Raw genomic sequence first — 25,116 nt, forward strand, 5'->3', positions numbered from 1 at the left:
TTAGTGTTTAGCAGTTTTTGACTAAAATCAGCATGACCTCTCTGCCCCACTCTCCCTATTCACCTGATCTTTCTCCGAGCACCATTTTTTATTGTTTCCCTGGATGAAAAAAGTCCTCAAAGGGAAATGTTTTGCTGATGTGGCCGGGAAGAGGTGAAACAAACAAGCAAAAAAATGGCAGCACTAAAAGGCATCGAGATCAACGAGTTCAAAACTGTTCTGAGCAGTGGAAAAAAGTCTCGATAACTGTATTGCATCAAATGGAGATGGTGACTAAAGTTTAAACACAGAAGAATAAATACACAATTTTTAATAAATAAATTCCATTGGGGGCATCTTCCTTGTATTTCTTTTAATAATGTTTGGTTTTTACATAAAAAAAATATATACAATTCACAGATTATTCCAAATTCTGAATCATAGTTTGTGGATTCTTATTTGTGTTTCATAACTCTCAATTTGTATATTTCATCGTTAACAAGGGTTCTTTCCTCTGGAAAATCAACCTTGACTCTGGACTGGATACACGGTCTGGGGAGCACTAGGGAAGCATCCTTTGTTTTTCTGGTCCCTGAAAAATTAAAGAGAAATCACACCTCCTCTTCACTCATAACCCTGAACAGAGGGACAGAACTGTATCATTCACCAACCACCTTCCTAGGCATTTGTGAACAAAATAAAAAATGTCCTTCTTAACAATAAATTGCATTAGCCCTTTAAGTGTCCCATTATTGTGAAGTCATTCGGTACTCACCATAACAACAGTGATAATAAAGAATTCATTTGGTATTCATGTGGATATTATATCTAGTGCCATTGGTATTCAACTGTAATTTAGCATTAGTTAATGGGCACTTAAAATGCTATCTACAGGATTGATATCACAGTAGTTTGTGGTTCTTCAAACTCTATATAAAATGCTTATTTTACAAGTGTGAGTCAAAATCATTAAATAAATAAACCTTACCTTCTATAAGTTTAGGATTTTGAAAGGGGAATATCATTTAGAGAACTTTGATAGGAACATGCTAGAGATGGAGAGGCATCCACATGAAAAACATTCTCTCATTTAAAGAAAAGAAAAAGCAAACAAAGACAGTATACTTACTTTTAAATCACAGGTTCAAAGCGTACACTACACTGTGGAGTTAAAAATAACAGCCGATGACCAAAGACTAATGACATATTCTGGCAAAGAAGGTCAAGTTCTGGACTCTTTCCTTGGGGTTAATACTCACACTTCACACATGCATTGATGCAGAAAGGTAGACTTGGCTAGTCTGGCTGTTCACTCCCCTGAGGAACTATGTTCTAGGAGAGGTGTGATTATCATTTACTGGCTAGCACAGGGGACTGAGGCATTGCTAATGGTGAGAAAATGTGGATGAAAGGCAAACTTGCCATTTCTAGCTCAAAGAACAAACTATCACCATCATGTTGTAGAACAGTAAAAAAACAAACAAACAAACATAAAAAGATTTCTGTATTTATTAAAAGCTAGTTTTCTGTTACACTTAACTTCATAATCATTAGGCAAAGTGCTTTGGTTTATTTCTGAGTTCTTTACTATGAATGCAAGACATTATTTTCTCCCTTTGCAGGGGAGAAAAGCACTCTGTCCTCTAAGCATGAAGTCAGCTGCTTTTCTGGGTAAGGAACAAATCTGAGCTGGATTTGAAGGTGACAATGAGACAGGACAATGGCAAGATGACCGCCCACTGTAACAAAAACCATAATGGCTGCAGCCACACTATTCTCTGCCAATCCAGCTGTGTGATGGTGTTTAAAAAGTAATAATAAAATCACCAACCTCAGAATGCTTTCGCCAAATGTCTATGTTCTTGCGCTGAGCTTTCGAGAAATGGTCCCAAGCTTTTTGTCTGGTAGAAGCGTTGAAAACGGCCACAATCTGCTCAACTTTGGTGAACAAGGAAGTCAAACAAGACAAGTAATTTATGTTGTGATCACTTTAGGGAAGCAAAGCAAAGACACTAGGAGTCTATGGATGATGTCACAGTAGAAATAACATCATCAATATCCATCCAATTTGTGCCTTTTGTACTTACATTTTAGCAAGGTTGGGGATGTCTCTCTTCGAGTCTGCCTCCATAACTTTAGGTTAAAACAACTTCTAAATATGCTGCAACTAGTTTATTGGCATCTGCATCCAAACATTCTTCATTCACATCGTTTAAAAATGTGACTTATTATATCTATATACCTATATCTATAGATGCTTTGGGCACTGGTGTTGGCATATAGATAAGGCAGACAATGTCATGTCTCAGTTGGGGTCTTGGAAGTAAAGCTGTGGTGGAGTGGCTGAATGAGGAAGAGCCAAACGCAGATCTTGTTCTCTTGTGGTCTCCATCTCATGGAGTTACATGGAGCTCTCTGAATACATTACCATGTCCACGTTCTAACCTGGAGCAGTGAGAAGTAGTTGTGTCACGTATCTCCTTCATTCCAGGGCTATTGTTACTCCTTGGCTCCTTTTCCTCCCCTGCCACACCCAACACAGCCAGCCCTCCAGCCCTCCAGCAGGTAATTGGAGCCACTGTCTCCACTTCAAGACAGATCAAGGCTCACCACACCTGCAGCACTGGCATGTAAGTCTTATTTTGACACCATATGGCACCCTCCAGAGTTCATCATGGCCATGAACCACTCTGCTATTCCCTTTTCCCTTTCATAATGCTTCCCTCCTGCTGGTTCCCAAACCCCTTGAAGTCCCAACTCTATCACTTTGACTTCATTTAGAACTTCTGTGATTTACAGGCCTGGTGCTAATGGAATGATAAATGTTGAAGGATTGTGAACAAAACTATAGAGAGAAAGGGATGGGCTCTTAGTAGTGGATGCTATGGGTGGGGCCAACGAACTGCAGAGTCAGTCTTGCTTAAACACTTATAGATCTAGAAGCATGGGATTAAGGAAATTATATCACCGAAACAACCATACAATTAAACACAACCTTCTAAATATTTAGTTAGAAAGGCATAGTTAAAATTAGCTTCTCATAGATGTTAAAACTCTATCAAACATAAATTTTTCTTAAGTGATTTCCAAGGCTCTATTATAAAAAAGGACATCAAAGCTCTTCCAAATCTTCCAGGTGTCCAAAGAATGTCCAGGACTAACAGGGTAATCTGCACAGACGAACAACACCAAGTGCCACAATTTTTAAAATAAGCACAGAAAATAAACAAATGGGTGATGGAGCATAGGAACAAAGCATATTCCATTCACTTTCCACACTGTAAATATCTTATAATACTAATAAGCAGCTACTTTCCGATCTATGGGTAGTTTTCATATGGGGCTTTTATGTTTACTGTTTTCCACCTCAAGAGAATCCCACCTGCAAACCTCCTTATTTATCAGACTTTATCATGTCACACAATGAGTTTATTGCACTCAATTTTAACAGGAGGATTTGCCATCCGTTTATCTCACACTCTCCTGGAGTGTGAGGGGTTTCCCTCTCATTAGCTCACCTGGAAGAAGACTGACAGACTAGTCAGGCTGAGCTGTCCAAGGGCTGCCTTTCACCTGACCACCAAACTCTGGGGTGGGCCGCATGGCTGGCAGAGGAGAACGCTATAGCCTGGCTCCCTGGGCTTCCTGTTGTTTTGTCTACATGCAGACTGGTTTCATGGGGAACTTCAAGCTGCCTTCTGAATGGGCAACACAGAGCAGTCAGCTCAAAATGCTGTGGTGGACTCCACTGTCAGATGAGATTATCTCGCAGGAATAGAGGTGGTACTGATTGTGAGATTTTTAAAGAGCAATGGGCCCCATTTCTTTTAATAGCAGAGCTCTTTCATGGGCATAATTTAGAAGAACAAGAACTGTGGTGTCCTCGAGGGGAAGGGACAGTAAGGGTTGAGGCTGAGAACTTGGGTGGTGATGGTCAAAATTCTGCCATCAATCAGGAAAGGCTGTTAATAAAGGAGATACACTAAGGAGGAAATTTGTGTGTTGTGTGTTGGGGGGAGGGAAGGGGAGGTGAGAGAGACCAGGGATGCATGTTGAGGAATGCAGAAGGGAAAGCAATGAGAAGAAAGATGGAATGGCCAAAAACTGCACACTTTCAAGGGTAAAACTAGATCCCCTAATATTTACTCAAGTCATGTACTATAGCAGATAGTCCCTGTTTGAGGCGAAGAGCCTCAGTTGCTTGGAACATGCTATTACCATATCCCAGGGCATAAGTACAATTCACTCATTCACTCACTTATTTATTCAGCAAACATCTGCGATCCTACTGGTTACCAGACACTTGACTGATTGCTAGAAACAGATGGTGAAGACACATCCTTGCCCTTAATGAAGTTATAGTCTCTAGGGAGAAAGTAAGACAAGTAGATAATTAACTTATACAAGAGAGGTATGGATGTTACCTGTGGGGACACAGTAACTAAGTTAATAGTTGGGGTCAGGGAACATGCCCAAAGAAGGCAAAATTTTGCTAGTTCTTAAACAGTGACTCAATACTTGCTCAGTTGAAAAGGCAGGATTGCCAGTTCAAAGGCTGTCATGGAAGGTGAAAGGACTTCATGTGAACATAGATGGTGGGGATGGGGCTAATGCTGAGTGAGAATGAATAAGGAAGGACCATGTATGCCAAGTCAGATTGTGAACTTTACATGGTACACCAGAGGTGGCAGATCGGGGTAGAATTTCCTTGGAAGAAATGATTAGGCTTGAACACTGGAGTGGATGAGAAGCAAGGAGTCATTTGACAGGGCAAGTGGATAGGACACAAGTGTGGCTGACTTGCTATGAGGGAGAAGAGGAGGGAGACCAGGAAGACTCCAGCTTGGTAAGTATATCAGAGACCAAAAGGTGGCACAGGTGAAGGTTTGAGAAAGAGTTCAGGAATTTGCTCTTGGACATGCTGAATTCGAGATGCCTGCAGGTCATCCAGATGGAGCTGAAATACATCCTGGGTGTTCAGAAAGAAGTCAGAACTTAAAGAGATATGTTTTAAATTTTCTGGGCCTTCATCGATTTCATGTATCTGTATTCTTTTCAATAGGGTAATTAATTAAAAGCAAAATTAAATGTGATTAATTTTATACTTCTTTTCTTATTAAGTTTTTACTTTACCCACACAGAGTAACAAACAAACAAAACAAAACAAAACAAAAATTATGTAACTCAGCTTAGGATAAAAAATACCCGCATGGTATTTCTATGGCCCAGTTTACTTTTGACTTCCAAGTATAAGTTCTTGGGTACACAACAAGATTCAAAAAGAGTGTTTGAATCAGCATGGATTCATCATCATTAGGGAAACACCACCTCAAAGCCTATGCATTAATGAATGTGATTCAAAGACAGCATATTTATAAAATCATAAATGCAATGACCATACAATTGATGTCACATATAAAGACCATACACTCTTTATTGTCTCCAGCAGGGAACATCAACATAGGACCATAAATTTGACTACCCCTCATTGCTTCTTCAGTAGTATTCATACTACTCATTATATCTACAATGAAGCTACAAACAGTTACTAACTAAATGGGATACAGTAGTCCCTCGCTATATCGCGATTCACTTATCGCGGCCTCATTGTATCGCGGGATTTTAAAAAATATTATATTTAATTATTTATCATGGATTTTTCACTATATCGCAGGATTTTGTGGTACTGTAAACATATGTTGTTAAAGTTATGTAGGTTTAAGAGTGTAGAATAAACGTAAGGTTCCTACTTCGCGGGAGGGGGAGGGGTGTCTGGAACGTAATATCCGTGATAAGTGAGGGAATACTGTATTTAAAACTCTACTTATAAGCTCAGAGAAGAGGTGAATAGTAGATAGGCTGGCACTAGAATTTGTTGAAAAATGTAGCATATAGAAAGTTGTGCTACAGGCAGAACAAATTCAGATCAACTCCCACCAGTGCCTTCACCACCGCTAGTGGTCTACAGAGTTGTGGCTGATGACCACATGAGCCTACAGCAGTCAGTATACTTAACATTCTGGAAGTGTTATCAACAGAAAGAGCTTTCAGTCAGAAAATTTAAATTTACCCTTCACACCTTGCAAATCTTTCTCCCCTAATCCTGTGTTTCAAGTGTTTTGACTAAATTAGGTTATTTGAGAATCATAAGATAAATTAAGTGATTGGCTTTTCAGAAATATGCTTGAATGTCAGTCTCAGATGTCACAATAGAGTCTTTCATATATATCCATCAGGTATCAATGAACACAAAGGAAGGATAAACAGAGCTGTGATAAAATTGGTCCTCACTTTTTAAGGCTACAAACCTTTTCTTAAAAGATAAACTGAGGCACATTAAAAATACAAAGAGTTTATTTGAGCAAAAATTGATTAAAATCAGACAGTGCCAAACTGGAAGTAGTTAGGAATGTTCTACCAACAGGAGCTAAAGAGAAGCTTTTATAGAGAAAAGACAGAAGGAAAACAAGCAAATTATTGATTGGCCATAGCTTAAAGCCTAATTGGCTGTTTGTGATTGGTTATCCGTAGATTTCAATCGTGTGACCTTGAGGCATTGAAAGGCTTAGATTTTGGTTTGTTTACCTGGGCCACCACAGCCTTGGAGCTATCCTATCTAATGGCCTCCTTGTTTAATAAATTTAACACTCCATTAGTGGTTGATTATTCACTATCTTATACAAGCTCAAGTGAGGAGACATATACACCAACATGCATACATATAACGTACACACATATAGGTATATATTATTCAAATTTTCAAAAAAATCCATAAGACCAAGTAACTTAAAAACTTTTTTCGGTATTTTCTACCACCCCCAAATGTTTGGACATCTGCTGAGTTCAGAGCGTAATCCTTACTTGAGAGAGAACTTTATATGTGATCTTGAGAAGAACTTGTTTTCAGTCTTCTCAGGGAAGGAAAGCTCAGAACAGGACATCCATTTACCCAGAAACAGAAAAATTAAAACAAGCTTCCTGGGAAGGAACAGAGCATCCAACACAAGACCTCAGATTCCTGGGCTGCACAACACTCCTGAATTTTGAGCTCTGGACAGAAAAGCACTGGAAGCAGTGGAAAAGTTAGTTCCTCCAAAGAACACAAACACAGCCCTTTCTCCTTCATGTCCTCCTGACTGCATTCTTTTTCTGAGTTCCTGAACTGCCTGCATCTTTTGTTCCAGCTAAAGAGCCATGAAAGAGCCTTAAATCCATTTATGTTCCAAATATCTGGAGCAAGTAAGTTCTTACCTGCAGTAGGCCTGCCTAAATAGAGAACCTCAAACAGGTCTTCCAAGCTTAATTTTTGTTTTTAATGCTATCTGGGCTTTTGATAGAGCCTTAACACCATAGGGTTCAGAGGAAATTTCATTTTCCTTTAAGGGATAACATTTTCCCCAAATCATCTATGAATAGCTCATAAGAGATTTTCAAAGGTATATAACAAACAAAATAGCAGACCTCTACCCTAGCTTGTTATTGTTGTTTTTAAATATTAAAAGCTGGGTGGAACTGATGGGCCTTGGAACTGCATTGAAGAATTATAATGGAGGGAAGGTAGTAAGTGATTTGGGCTCTCAGGACACCCAGAGGAGCCAGATAAAGCCAGAGGGAGGAGCAGTTAGTGTCAAACATGACAGGGACATGGTAAGAGGAAGCTGCTATGAGAGATTCCCAGAGGTAGTTCTGCTCACTCACTCAGGCGGCTCTGAGTCCTGAGCTCAGAGGAGCCTGTAAGTCTGCCTGGCAGGAAGCCCAGGAAACAGAAAATTAATATGGTCAAAGCCATACATTAAGGAGGCATTGACTAGAATTTCAAGTTGAGGAGGAAAAGGGGCATTCTGGGTTTTTTTCTTGAGATGAGTAAAAGGAACACTGCATGACATTGTGACCCCATTACAGCCACATTATACCTGAGGCCTGAGAGCAGACATTTTTGAACTTCCTGACTAGATGAAGATGAAGATTTCGTTCCTCTGGGGAATGGGACAGGGATAGAAAGAAAGAGAAACATGCTGATCAAATTATAAAAAAAGAAACAGGATGTTTTTAGCAAATTTCAAGCAAGCAGAAAATGGTGATATTGTTCAAATAAATGAAAAGATATTAGATGGGCAGTGACTTCTTAAGCTTTGTATAAATCCCAGTACATTTTAAGGCACTGTAGATCCCCTCATTAATGCATATATTGGAATATTCTGGAAATTAACAACAAAAATCCATGAGAATATTATCATTTTAATAGTTTCTTACAATATAATGCATTCATTTGGCTTTTAAAATCCAGTAAATCCTCTTGCCTAGGTTGTCCTTACTGACTAATTAAAATAACACATACATAAGAAAAAAGGAGTGAAATGAAAAGCAAAGTCTTCTTTTCCATTCTGACTGCCACTCCACCAAATTTCTCTCTTTAAAGGTAACTTGCAGGTTCTAGCACATTCATTCAGAGAAAACGCTGTGCAGATAGTACACACTGTGTATATTTTTCTATGTGTAACCTGTTTTTCACTTATACAAAAATGCTAATATTATATACACTGTGCTGCACCTTGCTTTTTTCACTTAACATATCTTGGAAATCTATTCATATGTACATTAATAAGGCTGCAGTCCAAACATCCTCAGACATATCTCCTGGCAGTCTTACATAAATACCTTTATAAGAAATTCTTAGCAGTGGGAAGGATAGAAGAATATCTTAGTTATCAATTTTTGACAGCCAAATTGCACTTCAATTTTATGCCCACTAAGTGTTTTTCAAATTGTTTTCCTATCCCCTTATCAATAGTTGGTAATCGATAAGAATAGGCATGAGTTATAGGATAGCAGTTCTCTGCACCAGAGATAATCTACATTTTCAGCTCCATTATGGATCACAGAAACAAGTCCACAGACTCAGTGGTTGACTCCTTGCTAAGGGTGATTACCCAGCAGGAAGGTGAGAGATGTGGCTTTTGGTATTGCTTCTCCTTTAAAAAAAAAAAAATCCTCACTGAAGAATATGTTTTTATTGTTTTTTAGAGAAAGATGAAGGGAGAGAGTGGAGAAAGACACATCAATGTGAAAGAAACACTGATTCGTTGCCTACTGTATGTGCCCTGAGCAGGGACTAAACCCACAACCTAGGTATGTGCCCTGATAGGGAATCAAATGGCAACCTTTTGGTGTACAGGATGACGCTCCAACCGAGCCACACAGCAATGCAGGACTTACTTGTAACTGGAAGTTTATACCTTTTGATCCCCCATCACTCATTTTCCCCACTCCTACCCTCTGCCTCTGGCTACCACAAATCTAGCAAGTTTGTACCATTTTTATATGTATTTACACTATTGGCCAAAGCTTTACAAGTACTGTGAAGTGTAAGGAACCAGACACTGTGCTAGATGCTGGAGATAAGAAGATCCAAAACACTTCTGGTCCCCTCAGCCCTTTGGGGGGTGGGGGTGGGGTGGGTGGTGGCACACAACCATATACAAGTATCCCCCTCTATTTTAAAGTTTGCTTTATGACACTTCATTTTTATGAAAGACCTAATATTCAGTATCTGTTTCTCTTAACCAAAATAAATCCAAAGAGGATTTTTAATTTTATGAAGAAAAGCGAAAATAGCATTATTTGTTTTGCAGCAGTCGATACAGAGGCACCCCCAGCATCAACAGTGGCTCCATTAAGCTCCTTCCTTGGGAAACACACTTGGCCTCTCAGCATCAAGCCCCAGAGCTTTGAACCGAATCTGTGAGCATCTGTGCCTTTAGATTTATTTTGTGCATCCAGTAACAAGATGTATCCTAAGACATAATAAGAAAAGCCTAAGAGAGTGTGTAAGACTGTTACGCTTACTGTAAAGTAGCTGTAATTAAGCGTATTTAATATGATTTGGTAGGTTATTTTGGGGGTCTGGAAACCCTAAAAAATTTTTCCCTATAAATTAATGATAATTGTGCTTTCACTTTATTCCATCTGAGCTTACAAAAGGCGTGCTAGGAACACTCTATTTTTGGATGGGGGGAACCTATACATGATTGAATCACAGGCAAGTGTGGTAAGAGAGCTTGTGGAGAGTGCCAAAGGAGGTGGGAAGGCCGGAACTTTAAGGTAAATGAAATTTTCTACCGCAAAGAAGCCAAACATTTGATGTTATGACAGAGCAAGGACCTGCCTTTACCCTTCTCCAAAAGTGCACTGAGGCATCTTAGCACACACTTTAATCTAAAATGCATTCTGCCTAATTATCACGGTTGTTGAATAATAAGCCTCAGCAGAGGACACTTACGGAGCTGAGGCCCAGGAAATGCTCGCAGGGTTGCACCCTTTCGCAGGTGAGAGGGAAGGGAGGGTCAGGAAGCCTGTACTGTCACGTCAGAGCTCCAACTCTAAGAAGCTGTGAGGCCTGAAGAGAGCCTCCGTCTGTTTAGATCCCAAGGTCTGGGCGTTGGCTTAGCAATCCTGAATATCCTTTCTAGTTCTGTGATCCTGCAGAACAGGAGTCTGCAAACTTTCTGCAAAGGAAAATGGTAAATACTTTTTTTTGACTTTGAGGGTCACACAACTACCCTGACAGAGAAGGTGTCTCCATACTTAAGCCATTTATCTCCTTAAACAGAAGTGCTCTCACTTCTCTGTGGCTGCTCCTTCATCATTCTCTCTGCGTCCAGACTTCTTTTGTTTGCGCATGAATGTTATGCTGCGCTCCTTCTCAGTTGCACAGAGTCAAGGACACATCACCGCTGCCTTAAAGTAACTGCTGTCCGCTGTGGTACCCTGGGAAGCAGAAATTCTGTGCTCATTCTGGATTGGGAAGTTTTTATAAAGAAAATATTTTCTCCAGACATTTATTCCCTAAGATCAAAGAGGTATTTTTAATAAAAGTTATGTTTCCAATACTTAAAACATTGGCAAATATGATTTTGAGGAGAACTAGAAAACCTGTCAAGCTGCTAAAGCAGTTAGGGGATTTTTTCCCCATGGATAAATGAATGACAGCAACGATGACCACAGACACTGGAAAACATTTTAACACTCCATAAAAACTTTTTTTCCACATCAGGGACATAGGAGCCAAATTTCCCCTGGTGGAAATAAAATGTTTATCTGAGATGTTCCTAAGATGTAAGTGATTTCAAAAAGAGCTTTTTAGGCAGAAGAAATATGGACAAGGACACCAATCTGCCTGAAAGGGGGTCATGGTGCACATGGAGATGAGAAAGCCCTCACATGCCACTGCCATACTTAGCACACTATCTGACACTTAATAGGAACCCGATAAATATTTGTGGATGAATTTCATCACTCATTCAAACACTTGAGACTTACTATTTTAATCAAGAAAAGAGATGAGGACGTGACAGAGGAGGTGGTCAGGGCTAGGTGCAGCCTTCCCTAATGCTGGACAGTTTGCAGCACTAGCAGGTGTCCCACATGCTCTCAGGATTAAAACGTGGCTCAAAATTCACAGGGCTGTCCAGCAGCTGTAACCTCTGCAGTGAGGCAGAACCATAGACATGTGCGTGGCTGATTCTCTCTGTTCTATGAGTAGCTCAGGAGCATTTGACATCATGGCTGGGAGCCAGGCCATGCTTGTATTTAGATGTTCAGAGACATTAATGGATGAGAGTCATTGATATGATAAAGACTGTAGACTTTTAAGAGTGGGAAGGAAACTTAGGAGGATGGTCAAACCCTGTCATTACTGAGATGAGAAAACAGACCTAAGAAGCTTAAAAGACTTTTCTAAAGTCACCTGGCTAATTAATGATGAAGCTGGGATGAGAACCAGGATCTCTTCATGCCTAATCAAAAGTCTCTCCACTATTCACTATTTTCAAGGTCTAAGATGAGGTTGAAGCCAATTCCTATCATAAATGTATAAAGTAAATTTTCATGGTTGTTCTAACCTTCCCAATCTCCAGGCTAAAATAATATTAGTAACAGTACTGTAATACTACTACTGTAAAATTCTAAACCAAAGTATATTCTGTGTATTCTACTTTAGGAGGAATGGTATATTAACACAAAGCCAGTTGAGGTCATTATTTACTAAAAAAAAACGAACATTTAGAATATGTTTAGTAGTTATTAGGTTCCAGCTCAATTTCCAATACCGCTGTTATTTCTATCTATGATATTTGATTAACAACCAGTATTTGTACTGAGGTGCTTTACAAGAATTATGACAGACCCGGGAGTGGTGCAGTGAGGTGGGAAATGAAAATAGTAAATGGCCTCTGTCTCTATTTAGTGTGAAATCATGCTAGAGGAAAAAAACAACCAATAAACAAAAACCTTATGCTTAGAAAATAACTAAATGCTCAGGTAGACAGTATTAACAGGTGCTGCAGAAGGCAGGAGAGAGGGAGATGGTTATAGTAGACCAAAAGGTCTCCTGGAGGAAGTGTAATAGAAGCTGAACTTGAAATCTGGCACAGCGGTTGAAGGTACTAGAGATAAATGCTTCATTTTCTAACTACATTTACACTCAGTGTGATGCCAACACACTTCTTCCACCGCACCTGTGAACTATACATTTAAAGTTAGAATATCTTCCTCTGATCATTTTTTTCATACAAAAATACATGGTAGTAGAAAGCAAACTGTACAAGGAGCCAACAGTATTGGGTTCTAAGCTGCCCCTAAACTGCTAAATTACCACTCACATCCACTCCGAGCCTCAGTTTCCACCTCTATAAAATGAGGGGTTGGAGCCAATGAGTTCCTAAGGTCCTGTCTAGCTTTGACATTCTACAATTTCTGCTTCTCATTCCTGTCCACTATATTTGTGGCATGTATTCTAAAATTAACATTAATAAACCTTTCCCGTTGCCATCTGCTTTCCTGTTTGTCATTTCCCACATTGCTTTCTTCTCTCTCTGCTCTCTTACCAGGAAGCATGTTGGCAAAGTACCAAAGTGGGAATATCACGGAGTGTTTAAATTTTCATTCGATGTGTGCTAGAACAAGGCATGCACAATTGATCATCTTGGCATGCATATTAATAATTGAATGTTGTGGTATATGCTTCTTGAACTTTATAAACAACTTCTCTCTGAGCTTTGGAATGACAAGCTCTGCTCACAACTGAAAAACTGAAAGTGGGCAGACCTATGAGGACCTCCTATGAAGTACACATTTTTTAAAAGCAAAGAGGATCAAAACCCAAAAGTCACTCAGCTGGGAAATCTGGGGGGGTTTCTGCCAATGGCAGTTTAAGAAATGACATAAACATGAGACAAGGATGATATAAGGATATAGTAACACATGAATGAGATAAATCATATGCATGTTCTGGAATTTTTTTTTCCTCTTTCCTATATATCTAGCAAATGATATCTACCCAGCTGGCCCAGAAAGAAAGAGTCCCAGGTTCCACACCAGGATAGATGATGTTCTCTCCCAACATCTTTGATAACTGTATACATCCATGGTTAGAAATAGAAAGTGATCCCAAACAGAAGTGAACAAATGTTGTTCTCCCCTAAGCTCTTGGCTGGGTTCAGTTGCTGCCCCATGATGTGTTAATCCAAAGCTCAGACAGAATCAATGCCCATTTGAATACATATAAGCTCTCTGATGGGAGGCTGCTGTGGACACTGTGGGGAATGGCATGACACTGCGTGACCTTTATGTGGCGGGAACACTCAGGGCTACTTCTGAATCATCGGTGAGTTCCAGCCACTTGGGAGAAAGAAAGCTGAGATGCTATTCCTGAGTTTTGGTGTGTAACAATCCTAACCTAATTCCAAATGAGAAAGACAAAATGTGATTCCTAGGGTGTTTGCCGGGGATATAAAGGAGAAAAATGGAGATATGACTGGTTCTGCTTTTGGCAAATACAGCGAGCATGTAAATTGATGTGGAATCTAGCAGATACTGCTTTAAAAGTGGCTCTATGCACCAGTACTAGAGTCACCCCGACACACTGAACTGAGCTGGAGAAACCAAAAAATATGGTTGTGACAAATAAACATAACTCCACCAGACATGATATGAGATATATTTAAAATTCAAAGGATGATGAAATGAGCGCCTACATAAGATTTTTATGATGAATGTTAGGACTTGGTTCCCCTTTGCATCTGGGGAGCTGTCAGCTTTATAAAAGCACATAGGAGAGAATGAAACATTCAGAGGTTGCTCAGAGAGGTATGCAGTCTTCCTGTTCTACCTACAGGCTTCATTCCAGCTCAGGCTCACACTTAAGGTATCCCTCACCTTTGAGTCATCCTGAAGGACCTTGGCTCTCAAGGACTCACTGGAAGGCTGCCCAGGCACTCCATGGCTGGGATGTGTACCTCTTAGCCGGCACTGAAGGCTGTCAAGATCAGCTAGAACTTTTGTAATCTCTGTTGATATCTGCTGGCTCATAAAATATTTCCCAGAATCAAATTACAGGGCTAAGTGGAATCTCCCAAATAGTAATAGGAATATGGGAAATGTGAAGGTTCTTGGACAGTTAGTTAAAATTGGGGATATGTAAAATGAAGTTTTCTGTTGACTCTTCCACTCCAACTCTCCTCATATGTCATAGCCTGCTACCAAGTGTCTGGAAAAGTATAGCAATTTCCAATGAAAGCATAGGTAGTGAGCTCTTTTTATGATCTGCTTGATTACACATGCAAGTTGAAACATCATTATTTGCAGACATTTCTAACACCAAAGTCAAGCTGCTTCATATGGTCCCTGGAAACTCTGACCTCACTGTTTCAGGCTTCCTTTCTGCCCCCCCACCCCCCCAATTTACTCAGCCATTCACTCACTCAACACCAAATACCTGTTGCATTTCTATGTTCCAGACACTTGATATATTTGATGACTAAAGAGCCATGTCATTTCCTTTGTGGTGCTTGTTATAATAATCAAAAGCAGACATATCACTAAATCATCACAAACTTTGATAAGTGCTCCAAAGGACCTAATAAGATGCAGTGATGGTTAACCTACTAGAAGAGAGTGGATCAGAAAGGCTTCTCTAAAGGAGTGGCCTTTCAGCCAAGATATAAAGGAGAAGGATTCAAGCATGCAAGGAGTGGGGGGATAGGGAACAGATGTGCAAGGGCTCAGAGGTGGGAGGTAGCATTGAAGGGCTCAGCAGGAAGAATGACACCTAGTGAGTGAGGAGAAACTAACATTGAAGAAACAGACATGGAGAGCTGTTTAAGTCAGGGAGAGTGAATGTTATTTAAAGTGAAATGGGAAGCCACCTGGGTTTAAGTGGGGAAGAAAGGATATGAATTATATCAGATGATGTGTGAAAAATGGCCTGAAGAAGTGGGTAAAGTGGAAAGGGAAAAACTATAGGGGTGGGGAAAAGTAGGTTTACAGTTGTTTGTATGGAACTTATATAATACAAGAATATACTCTGTGTTTCACATACTCACAACTGTTAACCTACCTTTGCCCACTCCTATATGTATGGCAGGAACTGCCAAATGCTGCCCAGTAGCCATTCTCCCTTTCTTCTTACTATGAGAACTCCAGTTTTATTCTAGAGATCACAGGGCCCAATCAAAAAAGTGTATTTCCCATTTTCCTTGTAGGTAGGCAAGGCCACATGTAATAATTCTGCAGTTAGACATAAATGAAAGTCTGCTGGGGATCTTTGGGCAAGTTTTTCTTTCTTGCTCTGAAGTTTTGCTTTTTTTCCTCCTTTTCCTTATGTGACTCCAGCCTATTAAAAATAGATGTGATGGTAAGAGCAAGAGCAGTCGTCTGAGACAATCATCTAGGAAAACCTTATCGTATCATATAAACCTCAGGCTTGACGGCCTTGAACCACTGAACTGGTGCCAACAAATACCAAAATCAGGATTTTACTGTTTGTGAGAAGAAAAACTCCATTTATTTAAGAAAAAGTTTTCTGTGATTCACAGGTGGACATAGTATCTAACTGGCACACCAGGCTATTATCATGTTCAGGCAGCCTGCACTGGAATGGTACCAGCTAAAATGAAGAAGAGTGGGCCTTTTTGAAGGAGGAAACAATGGGGTTTGGTGGTGGGAGATGGTGGGTGTAAAAATTACAGGATTTTGGCTTGAGAATTTATTAAAATAGGAAGGAAAATCCAGAAGAGGAACAAGTTTGAGGATTAAAAGCAAGAAGTCAATTTTTGATACTTTACAGTTGAGGTACCTAAGAGGTGGCTAGCTATGAGAGTAATCTCCACTCCTGTGGTTTCCATGAGATGGGGTTTCCCTCCAGAATTCCTGGCCCTGCTCCAGCCCTTCACTTCCTTCTTCTTAGCCAGTGAGTGAAGCAGCTTGGCTATAAAGATAATCATTCCCATTTGGTCATCCACATGCACTTACAGGTGCAGATTCCAGGGGAAGAGGCCTATGGATGTTAGTACTGCCTGTGGCCAGAGGCTCAGCCCCATTTGGAAGCCCCTTATCCACTGTTTGCTACAGATCTCAACCTCATTTTCTGATCTGACTTCTGTCATTAATGAAATGTGTGTGGATCATCACACACTAGTCTTCTTTGTCTGGCTCTCAGGGATTTCAAACCCAGGCCAGCTTGTACCTGTGTCATATTAGGCAGGCACATTGCATTCTTCAAGCCACATGATTGGGTCCTTGTTTTAACAGGTGCTTCTTTCAGTAGACAGTTCCAAAGAAAAATAAATTCCTCCCCTTTTCTAATAACGTGGCTGCCTTGGTCTTCATTGTTAGAGTCAAGGGTTTAGTCTTCCCTGCCAGGTGGGACTGTAAACCACACAGGAATGAGAATTTATTTAGAATGGATACCAGCAATCATTCTATTGTTCAGACATTTGGCTTCTTGCCATAACTTTACAGGAATTATATTATATTACTAGAATTGTGTGGCTTTTCCCTCTCTCCCTTTCCTTCATTACTAATTCACCCTTTCTTCCCTCTACCCACTAATCCATTCTTTACTTCTGTCCTTTGAAAAGTTGTATCAGTATTAGTGTTCTTTATTCTTTCCCTAGTAACTCTAACCTCAGAACTGCTGGACATACACAGTTGGATAAAGGGACATTCCTCACTACTGGGGAATCTAGGTAAGGTAGTCTGAGAGCAGCTGAATGAGACTGAGCAGTTCTATTTTTCCTATTCCTTTTCTATAAAGACAGGTGGCCCAGCTTGGTCTCATACTGGATATCTGGTCACTTATCATTGTTTATGTTTGGGAGTGTCTTAGATGATATGTTACGCTGTTACAAAAATGATCTTTTGATAACAAAGTCATAATAAAACATTTTTACACAAAAGAGCCTGGTTTTTCATCCCCTTTCTTTTCCCATGCTAACAGATACATTATCCCTTGGGTTTGCACTAATGAAAGAGGTGTTAGGCATTTTGGGACATATGTCATTGACAATAACACTTTTCTCAGAATAAATATGTAAATCACATGTGTTACCCACCTCTGTGGGACCCTGCACTTGGTATTAAATGGAGCATGGCACTGTTACAGTGTCATTCAGTGGCTTACACCCAGCAAGTGTGCCGCTGGGACATTAGCTACAGACACAGATAGAGTACCCATTAAAACAAACAAACAAACCAAACACCCTTTTTTTAAAATAGAGCCTTGGATAATTACCGTATTGTTCTATGGAAAAGCCCCATTTAAACCCCTTCATTAATTTAGGATATAGACATGAAAAATCACCAGCATTAAGTAATTAAGGCAATTTGCTTTTCAAATGGAGAAGGGACAAAAAAAAAAAAAAAAAAAACTGCAGAAAAGAAAAAACAAAACAAAAAAAACCTCTACTCCTGAGTTGCTCATGTTGACAGTCAAAAGCTCACCTCAAATAAAGGATCCTGAGGAGAAGATTTTTTGACTGTACTGCCTTCCTAAACAGAGCCCAAAGACAATGTGTTCAGGGTCTCTTCCTACTGTCAGCATGAGCAGGACATGCAGGTGTGTGTGGACAGCCCACAGGTGTGGTGTGAACTGTGGTCGGTCGAGCAGGCACAGGTGCATCTGGCTGCCCTGACCTGGTTGCCGGGCTGGGTGTTCTGAGGAAAAGCTACAGAAACGTTGCTCACCTTGAGAAGTAAGCTCTCAGGGCAGGGTCCGTGTTCCTCCAAGTTGCCACAGAACATGAAATAGGTTATGAGGCTTGCCATTCAATATGAAGTAAATGGGAAATTATTGAACTACTTACCCCCAAATGAAAAAAATAAAATGAATACAAAAGAAAAGGCAAAATCACAGTAAGACAGATGGCTCCCAAAATCTTACTTACATTGAGTGAGGATTCCAGTTAAGGCATTTTTAAAATTCTCCTTGGCTTCCTCCATCTCTTGCTCATGAGTGGCTTTTTCATTCATTAGCCGGCGGACGTGGCTGTTGGCCGACTGTACCATGGAATAGAACTGGTTTGCAGAACGCCGATTCACTTCCCCTCTTTCAATCCAGGAAAGAAGCACTGTGATAGCCTCAGAAAACTTGCTATCATCTGGAAATGGAAAACCGCCAAGTACAAATCATGCCAAGGCAAGAAAATATACTTTACCTTGGTTCCTCTCAAAAGACAGAACTGGCCCTACTAATGGATACATTTGCAGAATTTGACAAATTAGTTTCCCTAAGACTACTCATCTATTATCACTTAGCTTCTCTTTTCCCATCTAACGCCCTGGCATCACAGACACACAAGAAACAAAGGGAGATTCACCGTCTCATCTACAAACTCGATGAGCTCAATTTCAGATCTGTTCTGGGCATTCTTTGCAATTTGGTACAATTTCACTCTTCCTCCAAATCCTGATTTCTCTTTCTTAAGACTGGCTCAGAAAACTGTTAGTAATCTATGTGGCATCCACTTCACTTATTTATTATTTCATCAGAAATATTATACAGTGATGCCAGTTTTTTGACTTATAGAATCACCTGAGTTAGTGTCAAACTGTGGACAACAGATTAAATTACTTTAAAATTGGTTGTAATATAAGATATTTTCCCCTAGGTAGTAGTAGGAATAAGTCAATTACTGTAATTTCATTTTAGGTTTAGTATAACATATTTGATCAGACTGAAAAAATAGAAAATTTCCTTGCTTTCAACAAAAGAGGACCTGGGGTAGTCAATGTTTGCTTAAAATGGCTATTGAAAACCTATTTGACCTGGTTTAAGGTGTGTATGTAGTGGGGGAGGGGGCTAGGAGTGGGGAATGAAGTTCCACTGGTAAAATGTGCTAAAGTTCATTTTAAAGAAAACAAATAGACTTGCCTGTTTGGCATTGGTTACTGGAACAAACCTACATTGTATGGCTTGGAGGTGGAGAAAAAGCAAGTTTGAAGGTGATTAAGTTAATTAGAACTGGAAGTTATATATCAGTTGTTACAACATTAATCCTACTGCTGAAGGCTCATTGCATATTTTCTAGGCAAACTTAAAAGGAGGAGTTTTCAATTGGCACTTTTCTACCTCTGGAAACTGCAATTTAATAAAAATATACTACATTTAAAAAAAAAGTAAACTGGGTAGAGTCTGAATTCTAAAAATAAGGAGCAAAATTAGAATAGAAGATTCAGATTCTTATTCATTTGAAAAATAGTGAGTACTTACTATGTTCCCTCCACTCGGGGACATTTGAGACATCCTTATGCAGTCTGCATGTGTGTGTATGCATGCAATATACAGCATTACATAGTTTATATACTATTATATTTTTATATATAAACACACATACATATATATACACACACACACATATAATCCAGATGAAGTATACATATATACACATACACACACACACACACACACACATATATATATATATATATATATATATATATACACTCCAGATGAACAAATAGAGGATGATTCATATTTGGTAAAGGAGTTTTATTTTATTCACCAGATGTTTTTCAGTCAACCATTGCTGTTAGTATTTTACACATGACACAAAACCTCCATTTGTGGAGTCCTTTGTGAATTTTATAGAGTGCTGTTGAAATACTGTGAGTACAATTTTTCCCAGAGGCTCCTCCCAGACAGGTTACAACTTCATCTCTGTGGCTGCTGCTTGCCCAGGAGGTATACACCCTGCATGAAGGCAGGATCAGCCTAACCGGTATGTGCGGAGTGTGCTCTGCCTTCTCAGGACAGAAGCGGCTATTATCAAAGTGCTATTGATAGGGCCATTCTAGGCCCTCCCCTGCTGTGGGGAGGCAGTGTAGGCTGGGCATTAAAGCTTTCTTTCTGTGCATACCTGCCCCTTCTGCCCTTGCACTTTTGCTAGAGGTGATAACTGCTCTGGGGAATGCCCACGAGGCACGCTGCAAGTGAAAGACTCACATTTTCTTGAAAATCTTAACCCATAGGCACAGAACATACTTGTCCAGTATCATAGCTGGCTCATACAATTTTGTTACCTCTGGAATTTCAGTCTAAGTTCAACCCTCAGTGAGCTCCAGCTACAGTGGTTTCTTATCTCCTTTCACGTACCCGAGTGGCTTGTGTAAGATAAAATCCATCATACAACTTAACACTACGTTCAGGCAATGGAGAGGCCCATAATTTAGCCTTATATTTCTGAAAGACCCATTGCAGCCTTTACAGTCAGAATAAATTTTGCCTCCTTTACATTCTCTACCCCTCTTCCTGCCAATATATGTTAGGAGAATGGACCTCCAAAAAGACAGCAGAAATAAACCTAATGCTTGTTAGAAATTTTTTCTTTTTTTTTGGTCTGATAAAATAACAACAAAAAAGAGAACACTGACTTCATGTAACATTTTTCCCCTTTGCTTTGACTTTCATTTCTATATAACACAGAGAAAGAAAAACCCTCAATGTTTTTGTTATCGAGCTTACACGGAGGGAAAGCAACACTGTTCCATCTTTCTTTTCCTTGCAAACCAGAAGCTTTTCTCTCTTGCTTGTGGTCACTCAGTTCATAAATATCCTAATCTCAGAAGAAAATATATGTTTGCTTTAATTGTCTAAAAGTCAAAATTTATTGTTGTTCACCTTTGGACCTAGAGTATGAGTTCATGAACAGATTATAATTGGCTGATAGTTTGCAGAAAGATAAACAGCATTCTTAGGATTGGGCAATTAAAAATATACAATTTAAAAATTAAGTAGGAAAGAGACTTTCTAATCTTTTAACAAATAATAATAGACAGAATTCCATTAGCTTAAAAGAAGTACTTTAGTTTTGAGAATTCCTAATTTTATCATCATTTCTGAACTTTCTGAAACTGGTAGGTCAGTGCATGACTGATATACTGACATTCAAATTAAATGTCAAAAAAACATGAGTTAAGGCATAATTGGTAAATCTAGTCAATATCTTTTGTCATGTAAGAAGTGACTTTATATTTACTAACACTAAGCCAGTGATTCTCTGAATGGCTATAGAGGTGTACTGGGAGAGGTCATTTTCAATATCTATGTAAGTGTTTTCAATACCTAAATTCAATTTTGCAATCATTGGAAAGATCAGATAAAACAGAAAACTATATAAACTAATTTAAACAAGATTTAGATTGCAGCATTATCAAAGCTATTCAAGTAGGAAGAAATTAACAGTGCTCATAAAAATCACATCAGACGCACTTCTAAAAATTCCAAGTACTTTCTGTGAACATGCTTAGGCATAACTCTGAATATGGGTGCAGTTTAGAAACTAGGCTGTGCAGATGGGCTTTTTCCATGGTAAGAATTTGGAAAATCGGTACAGTATTATGAAGTGACTATGGAGCATTTTCTCATTAAAAATTACCCAGTGTTTTCTAATCAGGGTCCTTACAACATCACATCTTAATTTGCATTTTCCTGTTCAAACCACACCGCCATTCCTTTGTCACACTTCTTTGTTAGACACCTTGGCATACCTCCCTGCTTTTGCACATGCTATGCACACATCCTAGGCCCCCACAGTCCTGGTCCACCTGGCTGCTATTCTTTGCTCCAGACTCAGCCTAAGTGCCTTTCATGAAAGAAGTGTTTCTATAATCTTAAAATGAATTAGATGCCCCTTTGCTATGTTTCCACAGTTCCCTACATATCCTGCTATAAAATCATTAGTCATTCGACAATTGATGGTTTATGAATCTGTCTCCAGTTTTGAGAAGCTTACATGAGAATAAAACGTCCAAAAAAAATTTCAGTCTTCTGGTTACTCTGAGTTTTTCCTTTTAAAGACTATCTTCAGGGTGGGGCAAAAGTAGGTTTACAGTTGTTTGTATGGAAAATAATACTCTAATTAATAAATAATGCAAAGACAAACTGTTTCAAATACTCCCAACTGTAAACCTACTTTTGCCCCACCCTGTATATTTCATTACACCCAATTTCTAATAGATTTGCAGTGATTAACACTAGAAAGCTCCAAATTCAAAGTTGGGAAAACATCATCTGTTAAACATTTTAATTTCATGATAGAGAATTTTTACATTAGCTATCAGAGATAAATGATTTTATGGCACTTTAGCTGGCTGATCCTTTTGTTCTTCAGGCCTCTGAGGTTATTTCCATTGTGATGAAAGTTAAGGGTGATGTTAGATAATCACACAGAAGCGCAGCCTCTACAGCCAGGCATTAACCAGCTTATCAAATGGTACAAAAATATTTTTGAAAGCATTTTTAATTCTGAGAAGGCAACAACCACTTTTAGTTTTGTGAGAGCTAAATAACATAATGATTTTTCACATTTCAGTGTCACTACCTGAATCCATACCTATCTCACTTCATTCCCGGTCACTTCAGGCTTTGTCAACCTCCCTCCCTTTCCCTCTCCTCCATGTTTATCGAGCACCTGACACATGGTAGGCATTTAAAATGTGCGTATGGATAAATTTTTGCTATTAAAAGCCCACAACCATGAATCTCCTTTGGGAGTTTGTCAAACATGCAGACTCCCTCTTAGCCAGGCCTTCTGATTCAGAATCTGCATTCCAGGTAATTTGTATGCACATTAAAATCTGAGAAGCACTGAAAGAAACTGTTCAGTGAAAACACTGAGAGCTCGTGAGGAGCAGTCACATCTGAAACCCCAGGGTGCAGCAGAGTCCAGTGTTCAGCAGGTGGGTACTTAGTGAACTTTAATCAAACTATGTCTAGTTAAAAAAGGGGAAAGGAATCAAATTGGTAAGTAGTTGTTTTCTCCCCATTTGTGTACAGAGGGCAATCTGGCCTAAATTTCAGAACAGCACATGGGATAAAAGTCAGGATGTAAACAATGAATATGAAAACATTGGTGGCTGTAGTGCCCTTATTTATGGCTGGGTCTATAAAGGAACAATAGGAGTTGAGATTCCATGTTTGAATACACTGTATTGAGAATGAAAAAAAGGAAAGACATTCTATAACACTTGTGTTTTAAAGACATGGGAATACACATATATGTGTGTACACACACACACAATGGTTTTTCTATACAGTTGTCATTGATTTCTGACTTCTCTGATAGCTAGAAATAGTTCACAGTGAACAGTCACATACTGATGCAAGAAGAATGGGAATTCCAGGATGGCCAAAATTGCTACTACCATGCTCCTAAAATTTCACTGTTTCCACACACATTGGGCATCCCTAAATAAGTCTCCATTTTCATCAAAAGGAGTGGTACCTTACCTGTCCTCCAAATCAGGGATAACACAAAGGTTATACACATGGTTAATCTTTCCCTCTATCCCTAATACACACACACACACACACACACACACACACACACACACACAATCTCTCTGATATTTAGTACCTACAAAAATATGAAAACTAAGCTGGGTGGGGAGGCAATACAAAAATGCACTGATTATTCCTGCTTTGGGTCAAGCAAAATGTTTCTAAATAAAATGGCACATCTTCCTTGTATGAAGGTCAATAATGTCTGAAGAAATGATTTCACAAACAGGCTCCTGTGCCCTAAGAAGGAAGCCTGGCTTTTAGCTAATGGTACTTCCACTTGCTTCATGGGTTTTTACATTCCTAGAATCATAAGTATTGACAACCATCTCAGCAAAAGGCTGGAACCACACCCACCCTTTTTTCCCTAGGACAGACGGACACTGGACCATTCAGTATGCAAATCAGTCTAGTTCTCTGGAAATTATGAGTGTTGATACCATTTCCTGACATATCCAGAAATTCCAAGGGCACTGCTTGCAAGGCTTTGTCGAAACTTCACCTGATGCAAAGAAAAACTCCTCATTTTATCTCATAAAGATTATGTGAAGCTTTCAAAAGGGGCGGGGGACACACAAAAACTTTTAAGTGCTCTTGCTAGGAGAGATCCTTAGTGAATTAGGATATAATCTCTTTTCACTGTCTGATCAATGTCTTCCTTCCACAGTCCAAACACAGGGTTCCTCCAGGGGTGGATGGTCTGTGTTAGACACACTGAAATTCATTATCTCATCTGCTTGGTGCTACTGTTTCCAATAAAGTGTAATTATGGTGTTATTGTGCTCCTTCTCACTTTCGCAAAGCCAAGCTATAAACTTTGTACTGTGAACACTTCCCAGTCAGTCTTCATTAAGCTGAACTGTCTCAAAACAATGTCTATTTAATCAGCAGGGTGCCTGCTAATTTTCTTTTTTAGAATTTGTATTAATGTAACAGACACTAGTGCTTCATGCCTTAGACACTATACAATTATAACTCAGTGTTCCTTTTAACTTCAGAAAACCCCGTGGCCACCGAATGTGGGGTTACCTGGTCCCATAAGATTGCCCTGTCTCACCCCTCTACTGGCCAGGTACTGTACCTGTCTCCCCTGGGATAGCACCCTGCACTTCTTACTTGTAACAGAATGTTCTGTAAATTGCCTCCATCACTCAAGAAACACAAACTATGTGAGGCAGAGGCTTGTATCCTGTTTTCTTTTCCCGCAGTGCTCAGCACAGTGCCAAGCATATGGTAGGGGCTCAACAAATACTTGTGAAGTGATTGGAATGATGGCTGAGTGCACATCACTTCTCTAACTTTCGGTCATGTGTCATGCCTTGTAGGCATGTTGGCCAGAAATGCAACATGCTCACATAGTCAAATAGTTAAGAAGCAGAGGAAGGAATCTGTTTAGTGAACATCTACTATGTGCATAGTTTTAGCACTGAGAAGGATGTTGAAGGCCTTCTGGGTGGTAATGGAGACTTGGCTTATACAGATTTCATCGGATAAAGCTGATTTTCAAAAAGAAAATTGTAAGA

At 39.5% G+C, this 25,116-nt stretch overlaps 1 protein-coding gene across 3 annotated transcripts in view; it reads right to left on the minus strand.

Annotated features, from left to right (window-relative positions):
- ENOX1 (ecto-NOX disulfide-thiol exchanger 1) overlaps positions 1-25,116 on the minus strand; it is a 303,179-nt gene that overhangs the window by 161,387 nt on the left and 116,676 nt on the right. For all 3 annotated transcript variants that reach the window (XM_090258345.1, XM_090258343.1, XM_090258342.1), the window contains 2 exons: positions 18,201-18,413; positions 1,811-1,917 (listed from right to left, as the gene is read on the minus strand). In XM_090258345.1, coding sequence (XP_090114471.1) covers positions 1,811-1,917; positions 18,201-18,413 — 320 coding nt within the window. The remainder of the gene's footprint in view (positions 1-1,810; positions 1,918-18,200; positions 18,414-25,116) is intronic.

The sequence above is a fragment of the Furipterus horrens genome, unplaced genomic scaffold (assembly GCF_987537825.1).
Source record: "Furipterus horrens unplaced genomic scaffold, mFurHor1.1.pri manual_scaffold_12, whole genome shotgun sequence".
In the NCBI taxonomy this organism is placed as follows: Eukaryota; Metazoa; Chordata; class Mammalia; order Chiroptera; family Furipteridae; genus Furipterus; species Furipterus horrens.